The sequence below is a fragment of the Numida meleagris genome, chromosome 5 (genome assembly GCF_002078875.1).
Source record: "Numida meleagris isolate 19003 breed g44 Domestic line chromosome 5, NumMel1.0, whole genome shotgun sequence".
NCBI classification, from domain to species: Eukaryota; Metazoa; Chordata; class Aves; order Galliformes; family Numididae; genus Numida; species Numida meleagris.
Genome location: NC_034413.1, coordinates 20,195,961 through 20,220,107, shown reverse-complemented (window position 1 = coordinate 20,220,107; position 24,147 = coordinate 20,195,961). Strand labels below are relative to the sequence as shown.

Below are 24,147 nucleotides of genomic sequence, written 5' to 3'. Positions count from 1 at the left end.
TTCTCCGAGTGGCTCTTTGGAGTAGTTGTAATAATATCAATAGTTCCAGCTTGAGAAAATGTACGAAGCCTCGTAGCTTCCTACTCACTCCATTCATAGGTACATGCTTATCCCCTTTTCAGGTGGGTAGACAGATGGAAGGGAGCCAGTACCTCCTGCCAGGTGGTGCAGGGATTTGTGACCGAGCACTCGAACATGGGCAGAGTGCATCCCGGTTGTCTGATGTAGCTGCTGGGGCCACTGTCTTTGGGAGATGGGCTCACGGCTGCTGTTTGCCACATCATTCCGGGCTGCTTGTCTTCCACCCATCAGTCCCCGCGTGCTCTGTCCCTGTGCCTGTGTGCTCTCCCTCCCCAGTGTTGCTGTTCTGTCTGTGAGGGGGCTTGAGGCATCTTCAGGCGGGCGCTTGAGTGCCGTATGTACCAGGTTTGATTTGCTCAGCAGGCAGCATGCACTGTCCATTGGATTCCCGTGTGTTGTTTCCCTCCTCTGTGTCTTCTGTACCGTCCTCAATCTAGTCCACTCTGGGGATAGAAGTTGCTGCTGTTACGTTCCTATTTTCTGTTTCATAGCGCCTGCCCTCTTCGTTTCTTTTCCAGGGGAGCCTTCTCGGTGGTCCGCAGATGTGTCAAGAAAAGTTCATCACAGGAATATGCTGCAAAAATCATCAACACCAAAAAGTTATCAGCCAGAGGTTAGTGTCTCAGATCTACTCTTGGTCTTTTCATGAATAGAAAATATTTCACCGCAGTCAAAACAGATCTGGCGTTGTTTGTCTGGGTCAAACGTGTCTGTTACAAAGTAATTGAGTTATGTGGCAAATAGGAGATTAAAAGGAGGTTAGCATGGGATGATTGAACATCTTTTGTATCTGGAAATGGATACTTTGTGATGTTGTCTTTTTTCTTTGGGCGGTCTTTCTACTGCGAGCTGAGCGTGAGGTGAGTTTATATAGAGTTTCTCTCTGTCCCTGTGTTCTGATCACTCCCGGTAAAGGGAATTGTTGCAGACTGATTTTGCTGAATGCTCTTTCTACCTAGAAGAACTGTTTTCAGATGTGGAGTTGTTTATTTGTATATTTGTTTGTTTGAAGGATGAATGCTATGTACCCTGCTCCTGTTGTATGGTAGTTACACGTAGGGGGTTTGGGCACTAACAAGTTTGCCTCCGAAGGCAGAAGTAGGCTGTGTGGAGCAATCTAATGAATTTGACTTCTTGATGAATTAGAACAAGTGGTGCTTGCATTCTTCAGCTCCAAGGTTTCCAAAGGCTGAAACCAGACTGCCATTTTAAGGAGAAAGAACCTTAGCTTTTCTCCCAAGCTGTTGGTTTCCCGATTCCCAGAGGCATGTGTACACACAAAGGGTGGTGTATTTTCTTGTGTAGGGTGTGTGCGTCTCCTAACACATGGGAAATCCTTTGCAGGGGTTGGAGACCTTTTGGAGAAGGGGAACCTCACGGAAAGAACAAGAGCAACTGAATTGTAGTAGAGGATGCTGAAAGCAGAGTACAACAAGTTGAGATGCCAGAAGAGAAAGTTTCCAGAAGATCTCGGTCCTTAGAGGTGGCCTTTCAGATTTGACAGAATGGATGTGTTAGGCCCTTGTCTGTCCTGCCAGTTGAATAGATGGATTAGCAAGGGGGTAGGCAGAGGCATGGAAACATGGCAGAAGGAGGAGGCAAGGATTTTTATAAATGATTTATAAATGTAATATGTTTTGCCTAATCCCTAAAAAAGAGGGAAAAAAGGATATTCGTCCTCTCTTGTGCTGAAATATGAAATGTGATGATAAGAACATAAGATGGCTTGAAGAGTGGCAAAGAATTTTCATTTACTGTAGTCACTTAGAGAAGTAGTATCAGAAGCAGAGAGTGCCAGGGTGAGAAGGCTGATTGCTCCACACCTGTGCCTTGTGGAGGTACACATCGTGATTTGTTGTTTCAGTTTTTGCCTGGGTGAAGTCCTGTTGGGAACCAGCTGGTGTGGCCGTGCTTTGTTTGGGTGGTGGCAGCAGATCCTGAGTGACTTGATGTCCCCTCTGTGGTCACATGACAGTGCCCACTGGTGAAGGTGGGATATCCAATCTCTTGAGCTCAGAATATCGTATGGGAAAGGTTTGGAAGGTATCTCTGATTTGCTGACGGCAATTAATGCTGTGCTTTCTTTGCCGTGTTCACCCTGCAGAGAGGATGAAAACTTTGGGAGAGCCATTTTCTGTGTGAGTGGCCACAAGCCACCTCAGGGGAGGGAGGAGGTGGCTTGATAAACTGATTGCAAAGGAAAAGTTATTTCTGTATGGAGGAGGTGATATTGAAATTAACTCTGGACATACGAGAATGGTGAAAAACTGCAGGATAATAGCGTTGAAACAAAATTCAGAAACATACTAGCACAAGCCCAGAAGTAGCAGATCTGTTGGAATCATTTTTTTTAAGTGTTTAGGCACCTAATGAGTTACGGACGGAGCAATATATAGATCCTAATTGTTTTTTGTGTTATGGTGATGACAGTTTTATGATCCAGCAAGTAGGAGATGTGTGGGTGAATACAGTCATGTTTTGAATTAGCTTCTAGTTTTCATACCTTCCTTTCTATGAATTAGATTGAGGATACTAACCTGGCCCTCAGCTACCTAACTTGCAGCAGCTGGCAATGGTTTCCTTGGGAAGGTATTGGTTAGTTAGAACGCAGGTGTGGGAAGAGCCAAGAAATGAAATGGGTTTCTACTAATACAGAAGAATGTCAGAAACAAGAAGCGACTGATCATGTTTCTGTGAATTCTAGCTGAGGGCTGAAGAACCCGTGTTTGCCACAAAAAGTGGATCGTGAGTTCAGCTGAATATATGGTTTCCTCAGTTACACAGCTGTGTTCGCTGATAGCTCAAGAGGTTAACACGAGAAGGAACTAAATGCGTTGATAGGAACTTAGTGAGTTCACCTTGGAATAGGGCCTTAAAGCACTGAAGGAAAATGCGTGCTATTTGGACATTGCAGCTGTAAATCAGTGATTAGAGAGATTCGATTCAGCAACCTAAAAATGAAAGTCTTGGGGAAAGGCATTTTATAGAGCTGTCTGCACAGGAAGAGAATTACGGCGTTAATTCTGCAGTGCCCTGGCTATATGTTGCCTGATGCTTTTTTCCCAGAGCTGGCACTTCTCCCTGGGGAGGCCACGTCTCTGCCTGGCGAGATGCACACCCAGGGCTCTGCGGTGCACCCGGCTGCATGCCTGCCTGCTGGTGGGCCCACTGCCCTCCAGACTTGCGTCCTGCACTGGGGTCACAGCAACAGAATGTCCCCTGGCTGGGGATGCGCTGCCCCTCTCCAACTTAAACATGGCTAATTCTGATGTTTTGTGCGTTCTCCAGCAGAATTTGAACTACCTGACATAGTCACTGCTGCTTCCAGAGCCAGCACCGTGCTGCTGGTGAGGAGTACAGCCCATTGTGGCTTCATGGAAGTTTTGCTACTCCAGTGCTTCCCTTGGTTATGTCCAGGGAAACGGTAACAAAACCTCACTCTCTTTTTGCCGTGCTTTGTATTACCTTTGATTTTCAGGAGTCTTGGTGAAGGACTAATAGATAGCTGGCTGGGAAATGCTCAGTAGTTTGATGCGGGTAGCTGGAAAGGAGAAAGAGGGACACTCAGGGGTAAACGGTGTGTATTTCAAAGGTTCTCCATTACTTGGCTTGTTTGTAAAATTGTTCTCTCAAAGAGGTGAAGAGATGTGCTGCTGTTATGGGACTTCTCCGAGGACAAGGAGGGTGAATGATGCTGCTCTCTGCGAAGTGAACAACTCCAGTCTCATAAGCTTTGTCTTCTGTAAAATACAAAATCCGATGTTGAGAATCTTCTGTTTCTTTTTTGTCTGCGGTTTTCAGATGTCTGTTCTTTCTTTTATTAAATCATGTTAATTAGAGCTGGTCTAGATTAAAATTCATACTTGGGCTGTAATGAAGTATTTGTTATTATTCATATTGTGTTGATGCTTAAGACTGCCTGGTGAGGATTATGCCAAGAACTTTAATGTTAAATAGGGGCCAAATGCTTGTGGAAAGGGAGAGGAAGCAGACTTTACCTTAGTCAGCATTCAGCTGATGTATATAAGAGCAGTGATTATTGCACATGGGGAAATACAGTGCCTCAGACGTCTGAAATTCCTATGGGACTGAACGCCCAGGCTCTTATGAGAGCAACAGGCAGATGGAAGTAATAGCTGTGATTTTTTTTGGAAGTTAACTTGTGAGTGTCACCAGAATACTTGTTTCAGCGTGAAAATTCCTAGCAAGTAAAGTTCACTTCCTGGGCACCAATTCAAATTGCTGGTGGTGGTCAAAAGGATCGAGAGAGAAGCAGTGGCTGTAGTGGCAGCAGGGAAAAGTCCAGGTTCTGACCGACTGGTGTTGGTGTCTTGGGTAAGAGTGAGTTTCCTGGGGCTGGTAATGGAAAGCCCAGTTGTCACTTGTTTTCAGAGCAAGCATCCAGAATGTATTTAAAGAAGTATTTCTGCACTGGAAGGAAGTAGGCAGATCTCTATCCTGAGATAATTCTTAGCATGTTGTTTATACCAAACCATATGTAATGATCTTACCAGCGTGTGCAGAGGGACAGCATTATTGGCCCCTTTTTTTTGGTGTGCGTGGGGATCCTCTATGTGTATTCCCTCAATTGTTAATATTTCTTTTTGCTGAAAATCTGTATCTTTCAACTCCTGCAAGTGACGGCTTTTGAAATACAAATGCGAAGCAGCTATTTGGAAAGTGAGACCTCTTTGCTGCGTTTTCCCTGCTGTGCCTTTGCTCTTGCCTGTGGAATGAGGAGGTGGAATCTCTTCCCTGCTTTCCATCTTTCCAAATTTTTAAATTAGAAGAAAATTTGCAGCCTACCCAGTTATTTTGTTGTTGTTTCTGCAGGAGATTATGTGGATTGTGGGAGGAGCAGGGAATTACTTCTGTGTATCAAATCTCACCAGAAAAAAAGCACTCTTGATGGTTCTAATTCCGTTTTTTGTTTGTTTTGTTTTTAAGCAGCTCTCTTGTCCAGGTCTTGCAGTTCCAGAGTGGTTGTTGATTTCGGCTTTCTGGAGGTGTCAATAGTAGTTCCCCTGGCCGTTCAAACATTGAGCTTGCGTGCTACAAAGGAAGTTTAGCAGCATCACTCACCACTCTCTGCTTTGATATGCTTTGCAAATGCTCTCTGCCTGCCCTCGGGTCAGGGCTCTGGGGCTGCCCTCCAGCCCCAAGGAATCCAGTGTGGCGGTTCTTGGCTGTGCACACAGTGCTGCAGCGTAGCCCGCTACGAGTGTGTGCGGCCGAATGGGGAGCCTGATGTGCCAGTCACAGATAGCTGAGGCACAGATCTGAGCTCATGTGGGAATGTCCTGTGATAGGTGCCCTCAGCCTGCATGTTTTGGTGGACGGAGGACAAACATCCTTTCTTGCAGAGGACAGCAGATCAAGCTGTGCTTGCTGAGCAGCCAAATCAGATCTGGTCACTTGGAGTGGGAGAGGAGCTGCCCTTCTACTATGGGTCTTTAAGCACTCACAAAGTGTTTCACTGTGTCCTGCGCTTCTCCTCCCCTCTCCTGCCCATGAGCAGGCTGAGGAATGCTCTGCCTGGGGAGCACAGAGGTAAGCTGCAGTGATGGGCAGCAGGGTGGAAGCCGAGGTGGGGGCTGTGTGCTGGGACCGTAAGCTGCAGTCCCAAAGCTGCAGTCCCAAAGCTCCCCATGCAGCCTGCAACACCCTTGGGAGGGGGCTCAGCCTGTGCATGTCAGTGGAGGACATGTCCCTTTGGGACAGTGTGTCCCGCTGCTTTGGAGAAGAAGGGATGCATGTGAGGAGAGACCCTGGCCTGGGGGGGGCTGGAAGCAGGACAGGGAGTGGGAGAACATAGGGGGTCAGCCTGGCTTCTCACCTGCCTCAGTGTGATGGAGCACATGGGATGGCATTGGCAAGGGAGGTGGTGGGCTGGGAGGTGGTGAGAGTGGGATTGCGGCTCGTCCTGCAGCCATGAGCTGGCTTCCTCCCACTGTGGATTTCAGTGATGGCTGGGGTTACCCCAGGTTGCCTCTCAGTTTACACTGTATATTTTATAAAGGATCTGGAACAGAGCAGACAGGATTTCAGCTTGTGTCTGCCTTTTCTGTGGTCACATTGAGTATTAAATTTCCGTCATTAACAATGTGGGGGGGAGGGAGCAGTGGGCACCCAGATTGGGCAGGAGCTCCCAAAGCCGCAGTGTGAGCGTGGGGAAAGGGGCTTGGTGAGAGTCGGGTTTCTCATTCACGCAGTGTAACCTGGATTTGTGCGGGGCAGAGAAGTGATTAGAGTAATTCCTGCACGTGTCGAGAAACCCTCAGTTCTAGAACATTTGCCCTAATCAGCAAATGGTGGAAACATTTCCAGGTGTCCCTCAAGTGAGCGGTGGGGTGCTGAAGTCCACTGGGAATATTTGGGACAGGCAGGGCTGCCTGAATTCTTTGTAAGAAGGGCCAAGTGCAAGAGCTGGTGGTAGCTGTTGTTACTCATTCTGGAGCATAGTGTGGAAACTTCACAGTCTAAAAACTGAGTCTTTTTCTGAATGGTACTAAAACCATCACCACCAGAGAGGACCCAGACATGGATCATAAAGAAATTTCTGCAGAGTATATGTATATTTTTTCCCCTGTCAGCCTCCATGAAATGTTGGGTTATTAAGACAACTATTTTCAAGAGAGGTCAGTGGCAACTTTGTCCCTTTCCAATCCCCTGAACAATTTTCTTTTTTCTGATCCTGTAAACTGAGTGAATACAATTTTTAAGAGGAGATCATGCTCATGTAAAATGTAATCTCTCTCCACTTTGCCATCTTTGAGCACCATCTGTCTGCCACGTGACCCTTAAAACCAAGGTGTCTTTCCCTTTTTGTTAATTCCTGCCTGTCACCTGTTCTAGAGTTTCAGGTGTGGTGGCTTTTTCCCTGTTTTTTTTTTTCCTCTCCTTTCCTCTGGGGTCCTGTGAGCTAGGCTGACTGCAGGTTCCTTTTATACCTTCCTAGATTGACTATCTACTTAAATATCACTGTGTACTGCTCTTGTGGCTGCCCAAGCATTCTGGTGTGGCTGCCTGTATGCCTTCTGGAGAACAGTGGTAGAACACTTCTGAAGAAATGGGCTGGAAGCATCTTGGAAATGAGCATTTTCAGTACTGAGAGTAGCTAAAGAACAAGGGGCCATAGATTGAACCTTCTGGGGAAATTGAGTCTTTAGTTGTAAGATTTTATTTCCTCGTAGTTTTTTCTACCTGTTCTCCCCAGTTCTCTTTTTCTTTCTGTTTTCATTTTTGAGCTTATTTTGAACGTTCAGCTTTCTGACGTGTGTCAGTTAATAGTAATTCTAGACATCTATAATGCTTTGACTGCAAATGCAGCTTTAGCAATACTGCTTTATTCTCCTTCCCTCCCAGCTGGTATTGCAGAATCCTCGTTGCTCTCACCTTTCAGGTGAGCAAATGAGGAAAGTTGGTGGTTGGTGCGAGTGGTGAATTCCTGACAACCCTAAGAACAGTTGAGGGATGTCAGGAGAGCTAGCTAACGTTTGTTGCCTGTCAGGAAAGGAGGAGATAACCATGGCTCTGCTCCGTGTGTCGTGGCCTGACTTGCCTGGTTCCGGCAGAAGCAAAGAGAATTCCCCATCTCTGAGATGAGTAAATGTGATGACCTTTCAGCGAATGCATGTGTGCATATAGACGTGATACTGTACTCTCAGCACTTCTGTGTTATGTTCTTGAGGGTGTGAGTTACACATCTCTCAGTAGCAGTGAGCAGTGAGTGTTCTGGTGCTTCCATCCAGATTTCTCTCGCCATGTTCTGGGCTGTCCTGTTGTTCCCATGGCTGGGATTTCCTCAGCGGTGACACAGGGATAAGGCCAGGCTCCTGTCCTGCTGCTGAGAAAGGCGCTAGCCAACCTCTCCTCTGTGCTGGAAGCCAAGGTTGGTTAGCTGTTAAGCACAAGCCCTTTTTCCTGGAGTAGCCAAGGTACCATCTCCTTGTGAAGTGCTGTTAATGTCCTTCTGTCAGTCCCAGAAACCGAGCTGAGAGCTGTGCTGGAGAAGAGTAGCTGTTGTGGGAATGAAGATCAAGTTAATGTAAAAGAAAAACAAGAGCAATGCCAGCACCTCTCTGGGGAAGGAAGGGGCCCACAGAGATGAGGTTGGGAGCAGGCATGGGCTCTGGCAGGCCAGCAGGGCTGCACAGGATGGCGGCGGGACCTGGGAGCAGCCGTGCCTGCTGGGCAGAGCTGCTGCCTTATCTCTGGGGGCTGTTGCCATGATGACTGTGGCAAACAGGGACTGAAAAATTTACCAGACGCGTGTGAGCCAAAGGATTAAACTTTCTCATAGGCGGGAAGGGAGGGAGGAGAGTGGGTGATGATGTATTAACGAAGGACGGCATCCTAGTGAGAAATACCAGGCTCACTGTCCATTAGCCACCGGAATGGCGGGGGTGCGAGGATGGACATTCCTCCTGCGGTCTGTGCCTGTGAGTGTTCAGACCCAGCACTGGGTAGTGCTGGAGAGGAGGGTGAATGCATCCTGCTTTTACTGGTAGGATTTGCATTATTTGGGTAGCTGAAAAGTAAAAAGTTGAAAAAGTCTCCATTTCTTACATCAGTCTCTTCTTCTGTTCCTTATACCCACAAATAGCTCCAGTTGCCTACCTTGTGCTTGAAGCTTTTCCACCTCGGAGTTGGTGCAAATAATTGAGTTTTGTTGTTGCCTGCAGGTTTCAGGCTATTGAATACGAACCCATCCAGCCTGCACGAGTGGTAGTGGTAGTGCAAGGCTGCTGTCATTGAAAGTGTCTGATGCCAAACCGTGTCAGCACCATTAGTGCTCGTGCTGGTCTTGACCCTGTGTGCTGCTGTTGTCTGTGCTGTATGGCTGCTATGTGGACTGATTCTGAGCGTGTTAGGGGCTGGCAGCTGGTTGGGGAGCAAGGAGATGATGATGGGGGTGTCTGCACCCAGTGCCCACATCTCAGTGCCCCATCGCTCAGAAGGTGGTGTCACGTGGCAGTGCTATAAGCTTGCAGGATGCCATTCTGCCATCTGTTTTGGGAGAGACGAACCTGGTCTTGCCCAGCAAAACTCTGGCCAACAGTACACACAGTAGCCTAAAATGTTAGCCTACGGACTTAGCAAGATAGAATTATAGTAATTAAAACCAGTCTCTCTCTAGAAGGGCTTCTTCAACTTACATAAAAAGTTTATTTATGAAATGAGAAATTAGTACATGTGGAAATTAGTTATATACGTCTTTCTCACCAGCCCAACTGCCAGTGGACTTTTTAAGTTCTTGTGAGTAAGGACTGCAAATGAGAAACAAGGATGTTAAGTCGCGTAAGCCAGGTCCTGAAAATTTGTGGAAAGGATTCTTTTCTCTCCCCTCTCTTCCAGCTCTCTCGTAGGCAGTTAGCTGGGGTAGGCTGTGGCCTGTCTGCTGGAGTAGCAGCATCTAGAGGTACTTTATCTTCTGCTCTACAGTGTCACTTGCAGTCAGCCGGCTGATGTGGACTTGCAAGGAGGGTTTTTTTCAGTGCCAGGGAAGCAGAGAGTAAAGTGGTCTGACACTGCAGCCCAAAATCTGAGGTGAAAAAGAGGGAGAAGAGCTAGCAATCTTTAAAGGCACCTTTCTTTCCTTTCCCTGAGCATCAGGTAGCTCAATGGGTGAGTTTTACCATGACTTTTCTTGAAGGAGGTTGTTTTCTGAAGCTATTGCTTTGCTCCAGATGTGCCCTGAGTCCCAGAGGGGCTTGCAGTTGGGCTCGCTTCTGGGTGAGGGTCTCCTTAACTGTGCAGCAGAATGTAGCTGGTGTGTGAAGCTCCTGCTCCACGATGCGTGTGTTGAGCCTGCAGGTGTGCTCATTGCTAGAAGCCTTATTTCAGGCGCCTGCCTTGAGATGCGACTTGGGAGGGGGATAGTCCAGTGCTTTCTCTGGGCCACACTCATTAGATGCACATTTCAAATAGCATGGGTGCCATGGAAGCTTTTGCAGGGAAAACAGCTCGTTAAACCTCTTCTTGTATTGGTCTCCAGTGCTTGCCAAATACACTTAGCATTTCTACTGTAGTGGAGCAGCTGTCATTCTGAAAATGTGTATCTTGCTTTTTCCATTCCCCTTGTATCAGAGCATATAGCATTTCATGGGTGATGGGCCAAGAAATCACCCATGATGGCTGAAGAAAAAAAATAGATGTGGAAGATGGAAGTTGTTTTCAGTGCCACCCATAGCTCGTTAGGAGGGCTGCTCTCGGCTGGTGCTGCCTGCTGCCCAGTGATGCCAAGCAGGAGTTCCTTCTGTGCGGTGCCCAGAGAGGTGGTATGTTGTTAAGTTTAGTTTTGCCTGCCTCGGGGCCTCTCCATGTAAGCTTTAGATATCAAATGTCCTCTGTTGAGATTGTGTCGGAGAGATTAGAAGTGTTGAAGTTGCGCAGCTTTGGTTTATAAGCAGTGCCAGTGCAGGGACAAAGCTGGTGCATGATGGATGTGCTTCTTCAGTGCAAGTCAAAGCAGTGATTCATAGATCTCGTGTTACTTTAAATATTCCTGATTTTTGGACTGCAGTCTTGAGAAGTGGCTTCCAACTCTGCCCATTTTGGTCTGATTTGAATGTCATCTGGGCTAGAATCTGCCAACTCTGCAGATTAGGATATTGTGTTGTGCCTACTGCTTGTTAGGGAGTCGTCCGGCTGAAAATTTTCAGTGTTGCCTGATCAGTGCTGAGCAATGATCCACTGTCATCTCTGTCTGTGTCTGAATTAGCCCTGCACTTAGTGTGGATGGTGCAGAGGAGCAAAGTGCTGGTTAGCTTGTCTTCTGTGGGGAAGCACTTCGACAGCAGCAAACAGGGAGCCTTGCCTCGCGGGGCACCTCTTCTCCAGACAGTGAAGCTCAGCATCAGAAATGTGAAAAAAGAGGAGCAAGGTGGTTTGGTTTCTTGATAACCATTATTAAATATTGCTGACAAGTGCAGGTGGCTCTGGCTGCTGCTAGCAGTTGCTGCAGCGCTGGTTACCCAGCTTTAAGGAAGCGCATTATGCCGTGTTAACTCCTTGTGGCTTTGCACGTTCTGTGTCTTCACAGTTCTGAGGCTGATCTGCATAAGCTTTCCCTGCCACCACCTCATAAATGGTCGACAAGTTCCTTGGCTCTCACAGGCTTTTCACTCTGCTCATCTCCCTGATAAAATGTGAACTGTTAACTGTGGAGGTTTTTCTTATGTGAAAAACAGTGAAAACTCCTTCCTTGTGTTGAAAATGCAACTCAGGTCTCACCTGTGAAGTTAGCTTATCTGGAGGGGCAGTGGGGGGTGAAATGAGAACAGGGAAGTCTCCAGCTCCGTTGAGCTGGAGGAATTTATATTCTTCCTTCCGCATCTCTGGATCCTGCAGTGCAGTGAATTGGCGCTGCTGGGACCTCCCTGCCGCACACGCAACTTGCCTGCTCACCGGTTGCTCCATCCAAACCCACCGGCACCTGCTGGGAGCAGCGATGGAGAGAAGGAAGGAGATCCTGCCCGCGGCTGAGCTCCCTCGATGGGATTCTTCTGTGCTGAGCCGTGTGCTTCAGGACCCTCTGTATGCAGTTGGATTGAGGTGGGGCAGCTTGAGCTCTTCCTGGGGTCTGTCACCGTCTGTGTGCCGGAGGGGCTGTCTGTGTGGCCACACCACTTCAGAGCGGCTCTGTGCCCTCCTGCCTCTCTCACTTCATGTCCACTTTAAGAGGGTTCATCTGCAATGCAGCTGTTAGCAGGGAAGTTCTGTAAATCAAGAGGGAGTGAGTGCGAGCCAGCCCTCTGCCTGCAGTCGTGGCTGGGTCTTCAGCACAGCCTGGGCAGACTTGCTCACAAGAGCTTCTGCAGGAGGAGGAGGAAGGGGCAGCAGTACAGTGCAGATGGTCACTGGCCCTCCCACCCCCCTTGCGTGTCTGTGCCTGCACCGGGTGCTCAGCAGCTGGAAAAGCACAATGGGCAGCAGCCTTGGAACTGGAAAATCCTGTCGTGCTTTTTCCCTCCTTGCTTCTGTCACAGAGTCTCACCAGGTGTTTGCTTAGGGCCGTTCCTGTCAGGACGCCTTCGTTGCACACTCACTTCTTACACAGGATGTCCTGTTACAATTCAGAGCCAGTGAGCTTCTGCACATGACTCAGAGAGGCACAGAGGCCTCGTCAGCCGTGGCTGTACGGCTGTTTGGTGCCTTGCAGCCTGGCATCACAGCCCTGCTTACTGGAGGAGTAGGGAGAGCGGGGAAAGGCTGCTTGTGGACCCGTTGTGCCTGGGAGCTCTTGTGGGATTGCTTGTGGCTCCTGGCCACATGTTTCTGAGGACGTTATGGTGGAGAAAAGCCCTCTGGTTTCTGCAGCGAGGTAGCTGGGAAACCCTTACGGGGACCTGCAGGGCCGGAGCTGGCAACAGCACCCATGCCCTTCTTCAAAGACAGCAGCTGTGGGAGAGCCCTGCTGCTTCTGCTGGTGCTGAACAGGCAAGATTACCTCTCTTGCTGCATGTTCAAATAATCTGGGCAGGCTTTGCTATGGAGTTCAATCTCAATTTCTGCATTACCACTTTGGAAAGTCATCAGTGATGCAGGAGAAACATTTGTGTAATTCACCACCTGCTTTCTCTCTTCTGTTTTCCTTCTCTCCTGTTTATCTGGACATTCGTTGTCCCTCTTGCAATAACTGAATTGTATGAACCATGTATTAGCAATGTTCCCTCCCCTTTTGCCAGGGGACTGGCTGACTTGTTGTAAGAAGTTATTTTTAGGGTTTGCTTCCTGGGATATTCTACCCGTGGCCAGTTATGGTGATGAAAATGTCACTGAGACGTATGAAGGACTCCCAACTCATTGCTGTCGTGCCTGATCTTTCTGTTGTAATGGTGCTCATGGGAGATGGGAGTCCCTTCCCACCGCATCACCTGTGATTAGGGAGACAGTCACAATGACTCTACAGCATGACTCCCTGTGAAATGAACACAGAGCTTCCCCCCTAAGTGTTGTGTTGAAACTGAATCAGCCTGGGAGGGGAAAAAAAGAGAGAAAAGGGGAAAAAAAAATAAAAAGAGAGGGGGAAAAAAACGTTTTTCTTGGGTGCACTGGAGTTTTTCTGCTTTATCCTTTTTTCTTCGTAGGGATGTCAGTGCTGCAGAGCTGTTTGTCACTACGCAGAGCTGTCCCTAACAGGCCATTTGCTCCTTGTACTGGATGTATTGGATTGCACTGAGTCGCTGCCAAAAGCCTAGGGCAGACCAGAGCAGGAGGTGTGTACTTTTTCTTTTTACACGCCTCTGCTGCCTCCCACCCCAGATCTGCTGCCTGAGCACCTGAGAACAGTTGATCTTTATGGCAGCTATCTCCAGCTCGCACAGCACGAGCGCAGTACAGGAACATTGCAGAGCTGAACGAGGCCATGGGCTGGCAATGCTTGTTCCCTGGTGCCAGCATTGGCTTAAGAAGCACCTGCCTCTTTTTCTTGGGCTGTCATTCCCTTCTCGGTAACACAGCCGGCCCCATTCCTTTTCTTTCCTTTTCTTTACATCAGGAAATGAAACTCAGAAGAGCCCTTCTAAAAGGAGTTGCTGAGGTTTTGGGGATGGAAAGGCACTGGGTTTCCAGATGAGTTTCAGGGGAAGAGATTGCTTGAGTGTGGCTCCTGAGGCTGGAGTTACTGCTGAGAAGAGTGTGTGCATGCAGTGTGTCAGAGCTACACTGTGTGGATGGGACCTGCGTCACACTCCTGACAGAGGCTGTGGGCAGCAGAGCCCAGAGCACCTTTGGATCGAGGCAGCAGGGAGCTGTAGCTTGGTTTTCAGGCTAGTGCCATTGGACCGTGGTAAAGGACAGTGGCCTCACCTTGGTGGTGGTGCCGTGCCAGTGCCACGCAGGGCCCTGCCTGCTGCTGCAAGGGGAGAATGGCTGCAAGAGGGCTGGGGAACGCTGCCGCCAGCTAGGTAGAGACTCAGGGCTAGCAGTGCTTACAGACCACTCTGTGTGTGTTTTGTAAGTAATCCTTATATTCAAACTTGCTTTACTGAATGCTAACTTCTTCTGTTAAAGTCATCTTGCTATTCTGTTTCTAAGCAATAGCTTAAAGTACTTGTGCACGGTACATGCAGGATCAAGTTTTCAGACTCCTCAGGGGCCACAGGCAGCTGCAGTGGTTTTTTGTTTCCTCCTTCTCCATGTTCTTGACTGTTGGGTGGACTTAGTGAAATGTGGTGTATTTTGCTCTTCCATATAGAAGTGTTTTGGTGATTCTGCTGTATGTGATGTTGGATGGGGCACATGTCTGCATTTCAAGCCCTCTCTCTGTGAGGTTTCTGGTTAGCTCTGTATTTACAGTTTTCTCTGCTTAGTTTAAAGTTATCCCAGTATTGCAAAGGGAACTTGCTCTTAAAATAGACGGCTTGGCCTTTTTTTTTTTCTTCTTAATTATTCTAATCCCCTGAAACTTGGTTTTTCATCTCGTTGTCAGAAGAGCCTATTTTGACAGGTATTATCTCTTAGAGAGGAGTCATTCAGCACGCGGGTACGGAGCCATTCATCTATGCCTCCAAGAAGATATTGTGTTTAGTTGGCTCCTGGAGTACCTGATATCAGAATCAAGGCAGCGTTTCCAACATTCCTCCCTCTCTTAACTGGTTGGAATAGCTGGAAAAGAAGCAGTGAATACTGATTTGTTGTGTGGACACAGGCCCCACCACTACATTTTGTGCAGTAAAGAAAGGCTTTCTGCTTAATTCCAGTGTTAGGAATACATAGAAATTCTGTGCTTTCGTTTCCTTCCCAAGCTTCATTATTTGGGTTCAAACTACATTTCCTTGACTTATTCAAGAGAAATCCACCTGTTTAATGACCAGTGATAAGTATGGCATTTTATTTAAGAGTAGCACTGTGCAGGCATTGTGATGGAAGATTGGGGGCTGGATGCTGTAGCTTTGCGGGCTTGGATAGCCCTGACAGTGACTTCTGAACATAAATGTCTCAAGGTTGTATGAGGAGCAGCCTGCGTAGCTCCTCCTGCCTGGAATCCCTATGGATTCTGTTCTTGTCGTGTTAAAGGTGGAGTTGTAATGCAGGGAACTTCCTCTTCCAGGTGGGGTTTTTCCAAGGTTTTGTTAGGGATTTGCTCACTTTTCGAAAGGAAGGGATGTTTAGCCCTGTTCTGCAGGGGACTGATTTCCACTTCTGCCTCCATTGTCCTCCCAGTATTTTTCCACCTGTATAAAAGAAGGCTCTTCGCTATATTTTGCTCCTCTGCACAAGACCGCTATGTGTACCTCGAGACCACTAGGAAAGCAGTGCTTTTTCTTTTCTTTTTTTCTTTTTAAACTTTAGCAACATACTCTCAGTCTTGCTATGCTGTTCCCCTCACCATCTACCTAATGAATCAATAGCTTTTATTCTTTCATTGAGCAGTTTGGCATCTGATGTCCTCTGTCTTCCCAGTCCCACTATTGGGCAGGCAAGCGTTAGCACTGTTTTACACTTGGAAAAACCAAGAGAGATGCAAGTTTTAAGGTGCTTACCAGTGCACTTGGACTCTTTTCCTAACTTGTTAAGAATGATTGCCAAGTCTTATTCTTTTTTGTAACAGTGATGTTCTTGACTGTTGGGTGGACTTAGTGAAATGTGGTGCATTTTGCCCTTCCATATAGAAGTGTTTTGGTGATTCTGCTGTATGTGATGTTGGATGGGGCAATTTGTACAGAAGACTTTTGCAGGTGACAGTGAACAGGATGTGTTTGTTAAGACTAATCGTAACAAGTGAAAGGAATCACCTGGATGGAAAACCTTAGTGGTTAGTGTTGGTCACAGCTGCAGGAGCTGGGGTGGTAACAGCTGCAGTGGATTGCTCCCTGGAAGGGGTGAAAATGAGGTAGCAAAAATGACAGCTTGGATCTCAAAGATCTAAAGGAGTTGCATTGCCAATAAATATAATCTGTAACTAAAATCAGCAACTTCACTTGAGAGTGAAAATAAGAGCGATCTTGGGATGAAAATTCAGATAACTTCTAAAATTGGCTTCATTTAAGGATCAAAGTAATTGAGGCAGTTGTGAAAATTTAGATTATGGGATGCTGTCAGGAAACAGTTCCCTTTCCCTGCTCACTGTGTCTCTAGCTAACTAATCAGCATGTTAGTACAATGGCTTCCTACCTCCTGGAGAACGTGGAAATGTTTGCCTTAATGTATGGTTAAGGTGTTTGAAGTCTTTCCAAAAGAAACATCTGTAGATGTACAAGGTATACTGCTGCAAGCCCTCTTGATCATATGGTAGTGTCAAGCTAGTATGAAGTCTTCAAGAGTGTAACATCCTTTGCCACCCAGGGAGTGGATGGGTTTAAGAAGATTACTGTTAGCTTGTCAGAAGGAATAATTAGAAGTTATGGGACAGAACTGAAGAGCTGTCGTTAATTGAATGCTGGTTCTGAGTAGGGAATAAAAAATGGGAGGGAATGACCAGAAAGCTATTCTGTACTTAATAATGTATGTACCAGGGATACTGCTCCTGTGCGAACCAGCAGGATTCAAGCTGTCTTTAGCAGGCAGTTAGAAAGCATGCTGCAGGGCTGTGGGAAGGAGTATGCGTGTGAGGGGGAGCTGAGGGAAAAGGAAAATCGTAGGGAGGGGTGGAGTATGATAAAGGTTAATTAAAGTGTGCTGCGGAAACTTGTTAGATGTTCTTGTGTGCCCTTTCCTTAATAAGAGACAAATTTGGTTATGCAACAAATTGAAAATTTATCTTTTCAATAATTCATTTCAAACTTGCTGCCTTGAGACACATAACACAGATTGAAAAAAGGGATGAGGAACTTGTGTGTAATTAAAGTCAGCATATGTGAAAAGGAATTCTTTTTAGAAAGTGAAGGCATACGGTCTTATTTCTTCAGGTTATTTATGTTTGGCACTGGGAGATTAATCCCTTTTCTGCTTTATGTGGGGTGACTGAGGAAGTCCTGAAACAAACACAGATCGCTGTCTCCTTTATTTGCAATTGCTCTGTCCTCCCTTTCAGGAAAGAATACACAATTTCCCCTGCCTCATGCTTCCCTCTGGAGACAGGCCCTTTCCTAGCACCACAGTGAGTGGTGGGAGTGAGAGTGGGAGATGAGGAAGGGAGTGGAGGTTGAACTCCAGCATCGACAGTGATCTCTGCTATGGCTTGGTAGGAAAAAATAAAAATACAAGAAGGACGTCCAGTCAGGAGCCTTTTTCAGTTGGTCATTTCTGCCATCTGGCTGTCCTAATGTTCCAGCATGTGAATTGATTCTGTTCTACCTGAATTAGCAGGTTTCAGCCACTGTTGGTAAGGGAACGTGAGACAAAAAGAATTAGTGGTCTGGCAATGAGAAGTATTTAATTTAATGACTCTGAGAACTGACCCTTGTGGCTTGACTTTCCTTGCTTTAGGAAATTATGTCCATCTTCACTTTAATTTTAGCTTTTCCTTCATCTTTAGCATGTCGAGTGGGTGATTGAACTAGATGATCTTTAGAGGTTTCTTCCAACCTCGACTGTTTTGGGATTCCATGAAAATATAATGCTGCTGGGGAATAATGCTGGCATGTGGACCTATGCTAGCACTACTGCATATAAGTTTTTCACCTCCAGGAGACAACATTTCAATGGGACTGTAGGGGTTTGGGTTTTTTTTTTTTGTTGTTGTTGCTGTTTTTTCTGTTTTTTCTTCTTTTCTCCCTTCTAGTAAAGAGAGTAGAGAGAGAAAATAGTGAAGGGAAGGCTTCAAGAATGTAGCATCCTATGATGGTGATTTTAGAAGCTACATAGCACAGATCTCCGTAAAAAAGACTTAGACAGTATGTTTTGGTTGTTTGGTTTTTCGTTTTTGTAATTAGTAGGAAAGAGAATATTAATGCTGTGAAGGAGGACATCAAGCACGGTCCTGTGGGTTGCCTAGATGTGGAAGTACTTGGAAATAACTTCTTGCACTGGAGCTCCAAATGTTGTTCCACTTCTCACTGGGAGTGTTATGCTGGCAGTCTCCAAACAAACAGGGCTTCTGCTCAGGGCTGTTCAGATTCATATAAGTGCTCATATCATAAGATGCTCATTCTGTTCAGATTCATATAAGTGTTCAAACTGGAAGCATGAAGAGTGTAATTTCACACCTCTGTGGCAAATGATATTACAAGTTATTAGCCAATTTAGTGCAAAACTCTTAGGAATGTAAACTACGTACATAACCGAAAGCCCTGGTGATTAGGCAGTTTTTGTGGAAACATGGGAACAAATTGGACAAGGCCTTCTCCGTGAGTGGGTTTGAACTGCTGTCCAGGCTGACCGTGCCAGGGAGAAGCGTGCCAGCTTCTGCGCTCCATGGCACTGCAGCTTCGTAGAATTGAAAGGCATGTCCAACCATCCATTCGACACCTCCAGGAGCATGCACCGTGCCAGGCTGTCGGCTGGAGGGAGTTCGCACTCCAGAGTCTGGCTGCCTGGGGGAGGGGGAATGTTTGTTTTCCTGCTCCTTGGAGTCGCCTGTGTGCCTGTAATTTAAGGATGTGATTACATATTGAACGTAACTGTAAAATCCATGATGTGATTGCTGACCCCTTAAAAGCTCTGAAAGTTTGTCTCAAGTGAAAAAAAAGAGGTTTTTGGTTTCCTAATGCTGTGTTTTAAAACAAAGTGCTTATTTTCAAGGCATGAAGTACACCTTAATTGCAAACTAGAGATCTTAAAGCCATCCCTCTCTTAAATGGTCAATTCATTTGGAATAACTGAGCCCAAATGAAGGGCAAGTAAGACTTGGTTGTGAATTATCAGTGTTTATGGAAAGGCAAAATCTGTTTCCTTCCCTCCTGCCCTTGCCACAATGAGAGCATTGCTTTTGTGCAACGTAAACTGCATTTAGGAATGGTCTTGTGCTTAAGAGCTTTTTATTAATGAGGCCTATTAACAATAATGAAAAATGGCAGCCTGAAAGCGCAGAGCTAGTCAGAAAAATGATTGTCCCAGAATGATAGGATGACTGCGTACTCTTTCTTGGCTTATTTGATTTGGAGTGGGGGGAGGGGTGCGGTCTTGGCCCTGAAGGGAACTGTTCTCCTGCAGTCGTGCCCACAGGGCCCGGCTCGTGCTGGGGACTGGCAGTGCTGGGGCTCCCCATGTCACAGCTTCCCGGGCTGAGCCCCACTGCACCCACGGTGGGCTGGCCTTTGCTTCCCCAAGGCTCGGCAGGACGAGCAGTGGCAGGGCCCAGCTTCACATCTGTTAGAAGGAGCAGCTCTGACTCAGCAGCACAGAGCGGTTGTGTGGAGAAGGAAAGTGATGTTTTCACATAATTATTCATAAGGCTATGTTTGTGTTGTAGTGTGTTGCCACCTCCGCATCATGTGCTGTTTTAGATGGGAAGGATACGCGTTGCTTTTTAGTGCATGAATAATTCTGCTTGAGGAAAGGGGATCATTGGCAGTGACTATATTGGATTAAAAACATGAAAGAATGTTCCCACCCCATTCCCGCTTAGGAGATGACACAAGAAGACTGTGTGGATGATGCCTACTCATGTGAATGAACATCCAGGTGTTACAGGCACAATCTGCAGAAGTGGAAGCTCCCTTCATCTCCCAGCCTTTGCATCCTCCCACTCTGTGCTATACCCACATGTCCACACTAGTAATTTCCTTTTGAGATAGGACAGCCTGCCATGGCACACCGCTGGCTTGCAATAACTTCCCTTGATATGGGACGAACTTGCCCATCCTCACTGAAAAGGATTTCTCCGCTTGTTCTCTTACGCTTGTTTGTGCTACGTTCTTCTTAAGAAATAGGAGTTTCAGGAGATATAGGGATTCTGTGCCTTGGGAGGATTTTCGTGGTGTGGCAGGGTTTTACGGCAGGCAGGAGATCATTTCTTATCAAGATGATGCTGCTTCTCTTCTGGAGGCAGCATTGTTTGCTGGAGAAGGCTGGAGGGAGACAACTTGGCTTTGTACCATGAGTGTCCAACCTTTTGGCTTGCTTAGGCCACACTGAGCAAAGGGGAATTGTATTCAGCCGATGATTTGGTTGTTGCTGAGTGATGAGTGCCCTCCAACCCTACACTGGGGACAGCCGAGCCCTCTGCAGGAGCATACAGCTGCCTGAAGGATGTCTGGACTTGTGGCTAAGCTGGTTGCATGGGGAGTTTGGGAACTGATAGATGCTGAAGGCGTGCAGGAGCATTGGTAGCAGGCTGAGTTAAAGCAGAGCTGAGGCTGATGCTGCACACCAAGCTGCCACGTCCTTGGAGCGGAGAGGCTGCGAGCTCATGATTGGGGAGTGGGCTGCCCATGGGGCTGTCAGTGCTGCTGTGGGGTGAGAGGAGAAATCAGCTCTCGGTGCAACACATTTTGTAGTCTGGCTGCCAAAAACACTGAACGATGCCAGGTTTGTGCATGTGCCGTTCAGCTGGATTTTATTTTCGAGGTCTTGCTTCCCTGCTGTACGTTGCCACGAGGCCAAGATTGGTGAGTTGGACCCAGAAGCGCAGGGAGTGTTCTGTTTGCTTCACCTGCTGTATTTGAAAAGATTGGGTTTTCTTTACTGAAAAATCCAAATTGCAAAGGCTCCCTTAGGCTATAATATTAACAAAGGGAGGGAAAAAGCAATTGCAAAATTGAAGGTGGTAATGTGTGTGCTAAAACTCAAACCCAATAATTGCCACTTCCTCTCTTCAGTTCCCCTGTTCAGTGGTGGATGCACTGAGCATCCATGCTCCTTCGGAGTGCAGTTTGTCTGACATACACAGTATTGCTGAAAAGTCAATTTTGTGGATATCCTTTGGAATCAGTTATTTCATTCTGTGTTCCATAATTACATCGATGATGTGTCACTGCCAGTTTGCATACACATTAATTCTGCTGGTTCTTAAACTTCCAAGTTTTTTGTAAAGCATTTTTTGGGGGGCATAGAAGTTAAGTTCTGTTTCTTTTAAAATTTTATTTTAGATGTGCTATGCCTGTGGTGTCTAATGAAATGTTTTCTTTCCTCTGCCTCTTCAATGACTTGGTCATTCAGCACTGCAGCCCAGAATTCTTCTACTCACACTACCAGTTGACTGTGTTGATGTGAAGCAAGTAAACACGTTCAGGTGTTTTTTTTTACCTTTGGTGTTAAATTTGGACAGAAATCCCTAATACCACCCCTTCTTATTTCTTCTTTTTTTCCATTTTATCTGTCTCCATTCCTAGTTCAGGAGTAGCTGAAGTCTTAACAAAAGCACATCAGATTCTTGAGCTGGCAACATCTGTGAGAAGACGAAGAGTAATATTGGGCCTCAAGCTCTTTAAGAGTAGACCGTGTTGAGCTTTCAGTTGTGTTTCTGCAAAGCAGGCTACTCTCCTTGTCTTATTATGGTTCTGTTAGGCTAAATTCAAAGCACTTGAAAATCCAGCGCTATAAGTTGTCATAGGAAATGTGAGATGTTCTTTTGGAGCTTGTACTAAGAATCTGGATCTGTATTTTATTTGAAGGGCATTTCCATTTGTTGTTTTTGATGCTTAGTCATGACTTGTCTATATGCTATCATGCATTTTCTACTTGATAAATAGTGACTAACAATTTGTTTGCTGACTGGAAAGTTCTTTTCTATTACATCCATGTGAAATATTTCAATAAGCTATCACGTTTTGGGTCATTCTGGTCTTTACTGAGGTAGATTAGAAATGGTTTAATGATGCCCTCATAGCTTTACTAAGCAGAACTTTATGAACTACAGGAGGAGCAAATATTTTATCTGTGTAATAGGATCTTATGCTGAGATATCTCAAGGTACATTACCGGCTAACTTAGCTCTAACAAGACCTCTAAATGCGCTCACAGGGTGGGGAATCACAGAACAAGGGTGTTTCTCAAATTGGGTTGAACCTGCAGGATCCTATTCGCTTACTTGGACATGAAGAAGGCAGTTAACATGTCAGGAATATGATGTTTCAGCATACGATCAGGAGAAATAATAAAGATGCTTTTGGGGGGTTTTGTTGCTCTTTTAGTAGTGTGAGAAACAAAGGAAAGCAGCTGGATTTAACTTACACTGTTGAACACAGGAAGATGTAGAATAAATATCTGAGGTCTTTACTGGGCTATACTTCTGCCTAAATATGACTCATTGTTTCTTTTGTCCAAACTGTATTCCTGAGAGCATTTGATCACTGCAGAGCCACAAGCTGAGTTTGTCCAGTGGACAAGACTCGAGAGTGCATCTTAGTATGATAAAGGCAAGTCGCTGAAGAGATTCTCTCTCAGAATAGCTGCCTTGAACAGGGCAAAACAGATTTAAACTTGACAGCAAGCAGACAACACTGGAAAAGCGCCACAGAGCTGCAGGTATTTGGTTTTCTGAGATACACTGCCCTCTGCCTCCTCAGACTGCCTAGAATGATCTGTCCCAGCTTCTCCTACACGAGGAACTTGGTTGTTGAATGAAACAGAACTGCCCTCTCCAGCACCCTGTCTGACAGTCTTTTCCTGGTAATCTGAGTGTTCTTCTTCTCTGGGTTGAATACTTGCAATGTCTTCACTGTGCAACAGATTAGAGAGGACTGGTTTATCTTGGTCCACAATAGTGCACATTGCCTTTGGCATGATGCTGATGCAGTGCTTCCTGTCAGCCTCAGTTCTTGCTGTTGTCTCCTGGTTCTCCTGAAACTCTCGCATCCCATATCTACTGTGAAAGTTTGATCATCGGTTTCCCCAGATCTCTCCTCACCTTCTTTGTACCTCTGGTGCAATCCCTGCAATTTATTTTTCTTTGTGTGTGGAGATATATATATGCAATAATAAAAGTTTCTCCCTTAAGCAGGCAGTGATGCGTTTTTTCTAGATCTGCTATTCACTATATGGTTTTACCCTGAAAGCTTTCATTTCTCTAGTCATGGATTCAAGTTTGCTATTGTTGTAATATTTGAATAATTCTTGATGTATAGTCTCCATTCTGTTCTTGTAGGGCAATGTGGGAGCTTTAACAGTCTCCACTTTTAACTTCAGATCACACAAATCTGTCTGTGCTTGCCAGCTTCCTCACCAGCTAGAACAAGAGAGAAAATTACTCTGCATGATCATAGGAGATGCTACTTGCTGTGTCCAGGAATTGGGGTACTCTGGCTTTGGCTCTCTGTAAAAAGAGGAGTAGATGGCCTGACAGATATCAGACACTGTCTGTTTTCCTCATTGGTGGGGTCTTTTGTTCTGCTTGTCAATAGCCAACTGCATAATTGCTTTTTGGGAAATTGGTGTGTACCACTAGCTGCTGAACAGCCTGTCTCTAAAGCAAGGCTGTCTCAATAGCAGTGCCATATTTACATTACTCTAATCCAGATCTCCAATGATCTTTTGGTGTTATGTTATTGGGTTTTGATTCCTTCCTTTAGGTGCAGAATCTAGGGCTGCCCAGGTTGCAGCCCTGGCTGTACTGCTGACTCCTTGGGATTTTCAAATAAATTACTTTATTCTCCTTCTTCTTTTAATCTGAAAAATGGAATATTTTTCTTCAATATGTGATGAGGGGATGGTAAAGATTGATCTTTATTCTGTTCTTGTAAAAATGATGACTTCTTATATGAGCACCGGGAAATAACGACAAGAAAAAGCCGAAGGAGCTCTGATGAACAGTTCTCTCTTGTGCTGGATCAGAAATTAGGGGTAGGCTAATTCAGTCAGAAGACAAGAACGTTGTATGGGCTGATATAAACCCCCTGTGGGCACTAATTCTCAGAGTATTGTAGCAAAGGACAGTGAAATGACACTGAATAGCTGCATGAGCAGTTGCAGGCAGTGTGAGCCATGTTCTGCTGCTGAAGGAGGCAGCCTTCCTCCTGACCATTTGTTCCCTCCTTGCACTAGCACAAATTCTTTATATAGTTACACAGTGAACCAGGTTAATGATGGATCAGTTCGGCTCTCCAGTTCAGTACACTGCTGCACAAATGCTCACACCAGCATCAGAAGCAAAGAGGATGCAGGGCCATTAGGAAACAGGGCAGAGGAAGGATAGGACCACAGTGACAGGCAGTGTTATAGCACAGGAGCCTCCTGAGCCTGCTGTTGGACAACTTTGCACCAATGTAGTGCCAGAGGATTGATTTCTTTATTCCTAGAGAT

The 24,147-nt window shown here is 46.1% G+C and overlaps 1 protein-coding gene across 6 annotated transcripts in view; it reads left to right on the top strand.

Moving 5' to 3' along the window:
* CAMK2G (calcium/calmodulin dependent protein kinase II gamma) overlaps positions 1-24,147 on the top strand; it is a 115,206-nt gene that overhangs the window by 1,380 nt on the left and 89,679 nt on the right. For all 6 annotated transcript variants that reach the window (XM_021397756.1, XM_021397761.1, XM_021397758.1 and 3 more), the window contains exon 2: positions 600-694. In XM_021397756.1, coding sequence (XP_021253431.1) covers positions 600-694 — 95 coding nt within the window. The remainder of the gene's footprint in view (positions 1-599; positions 695-24,147) is intronic.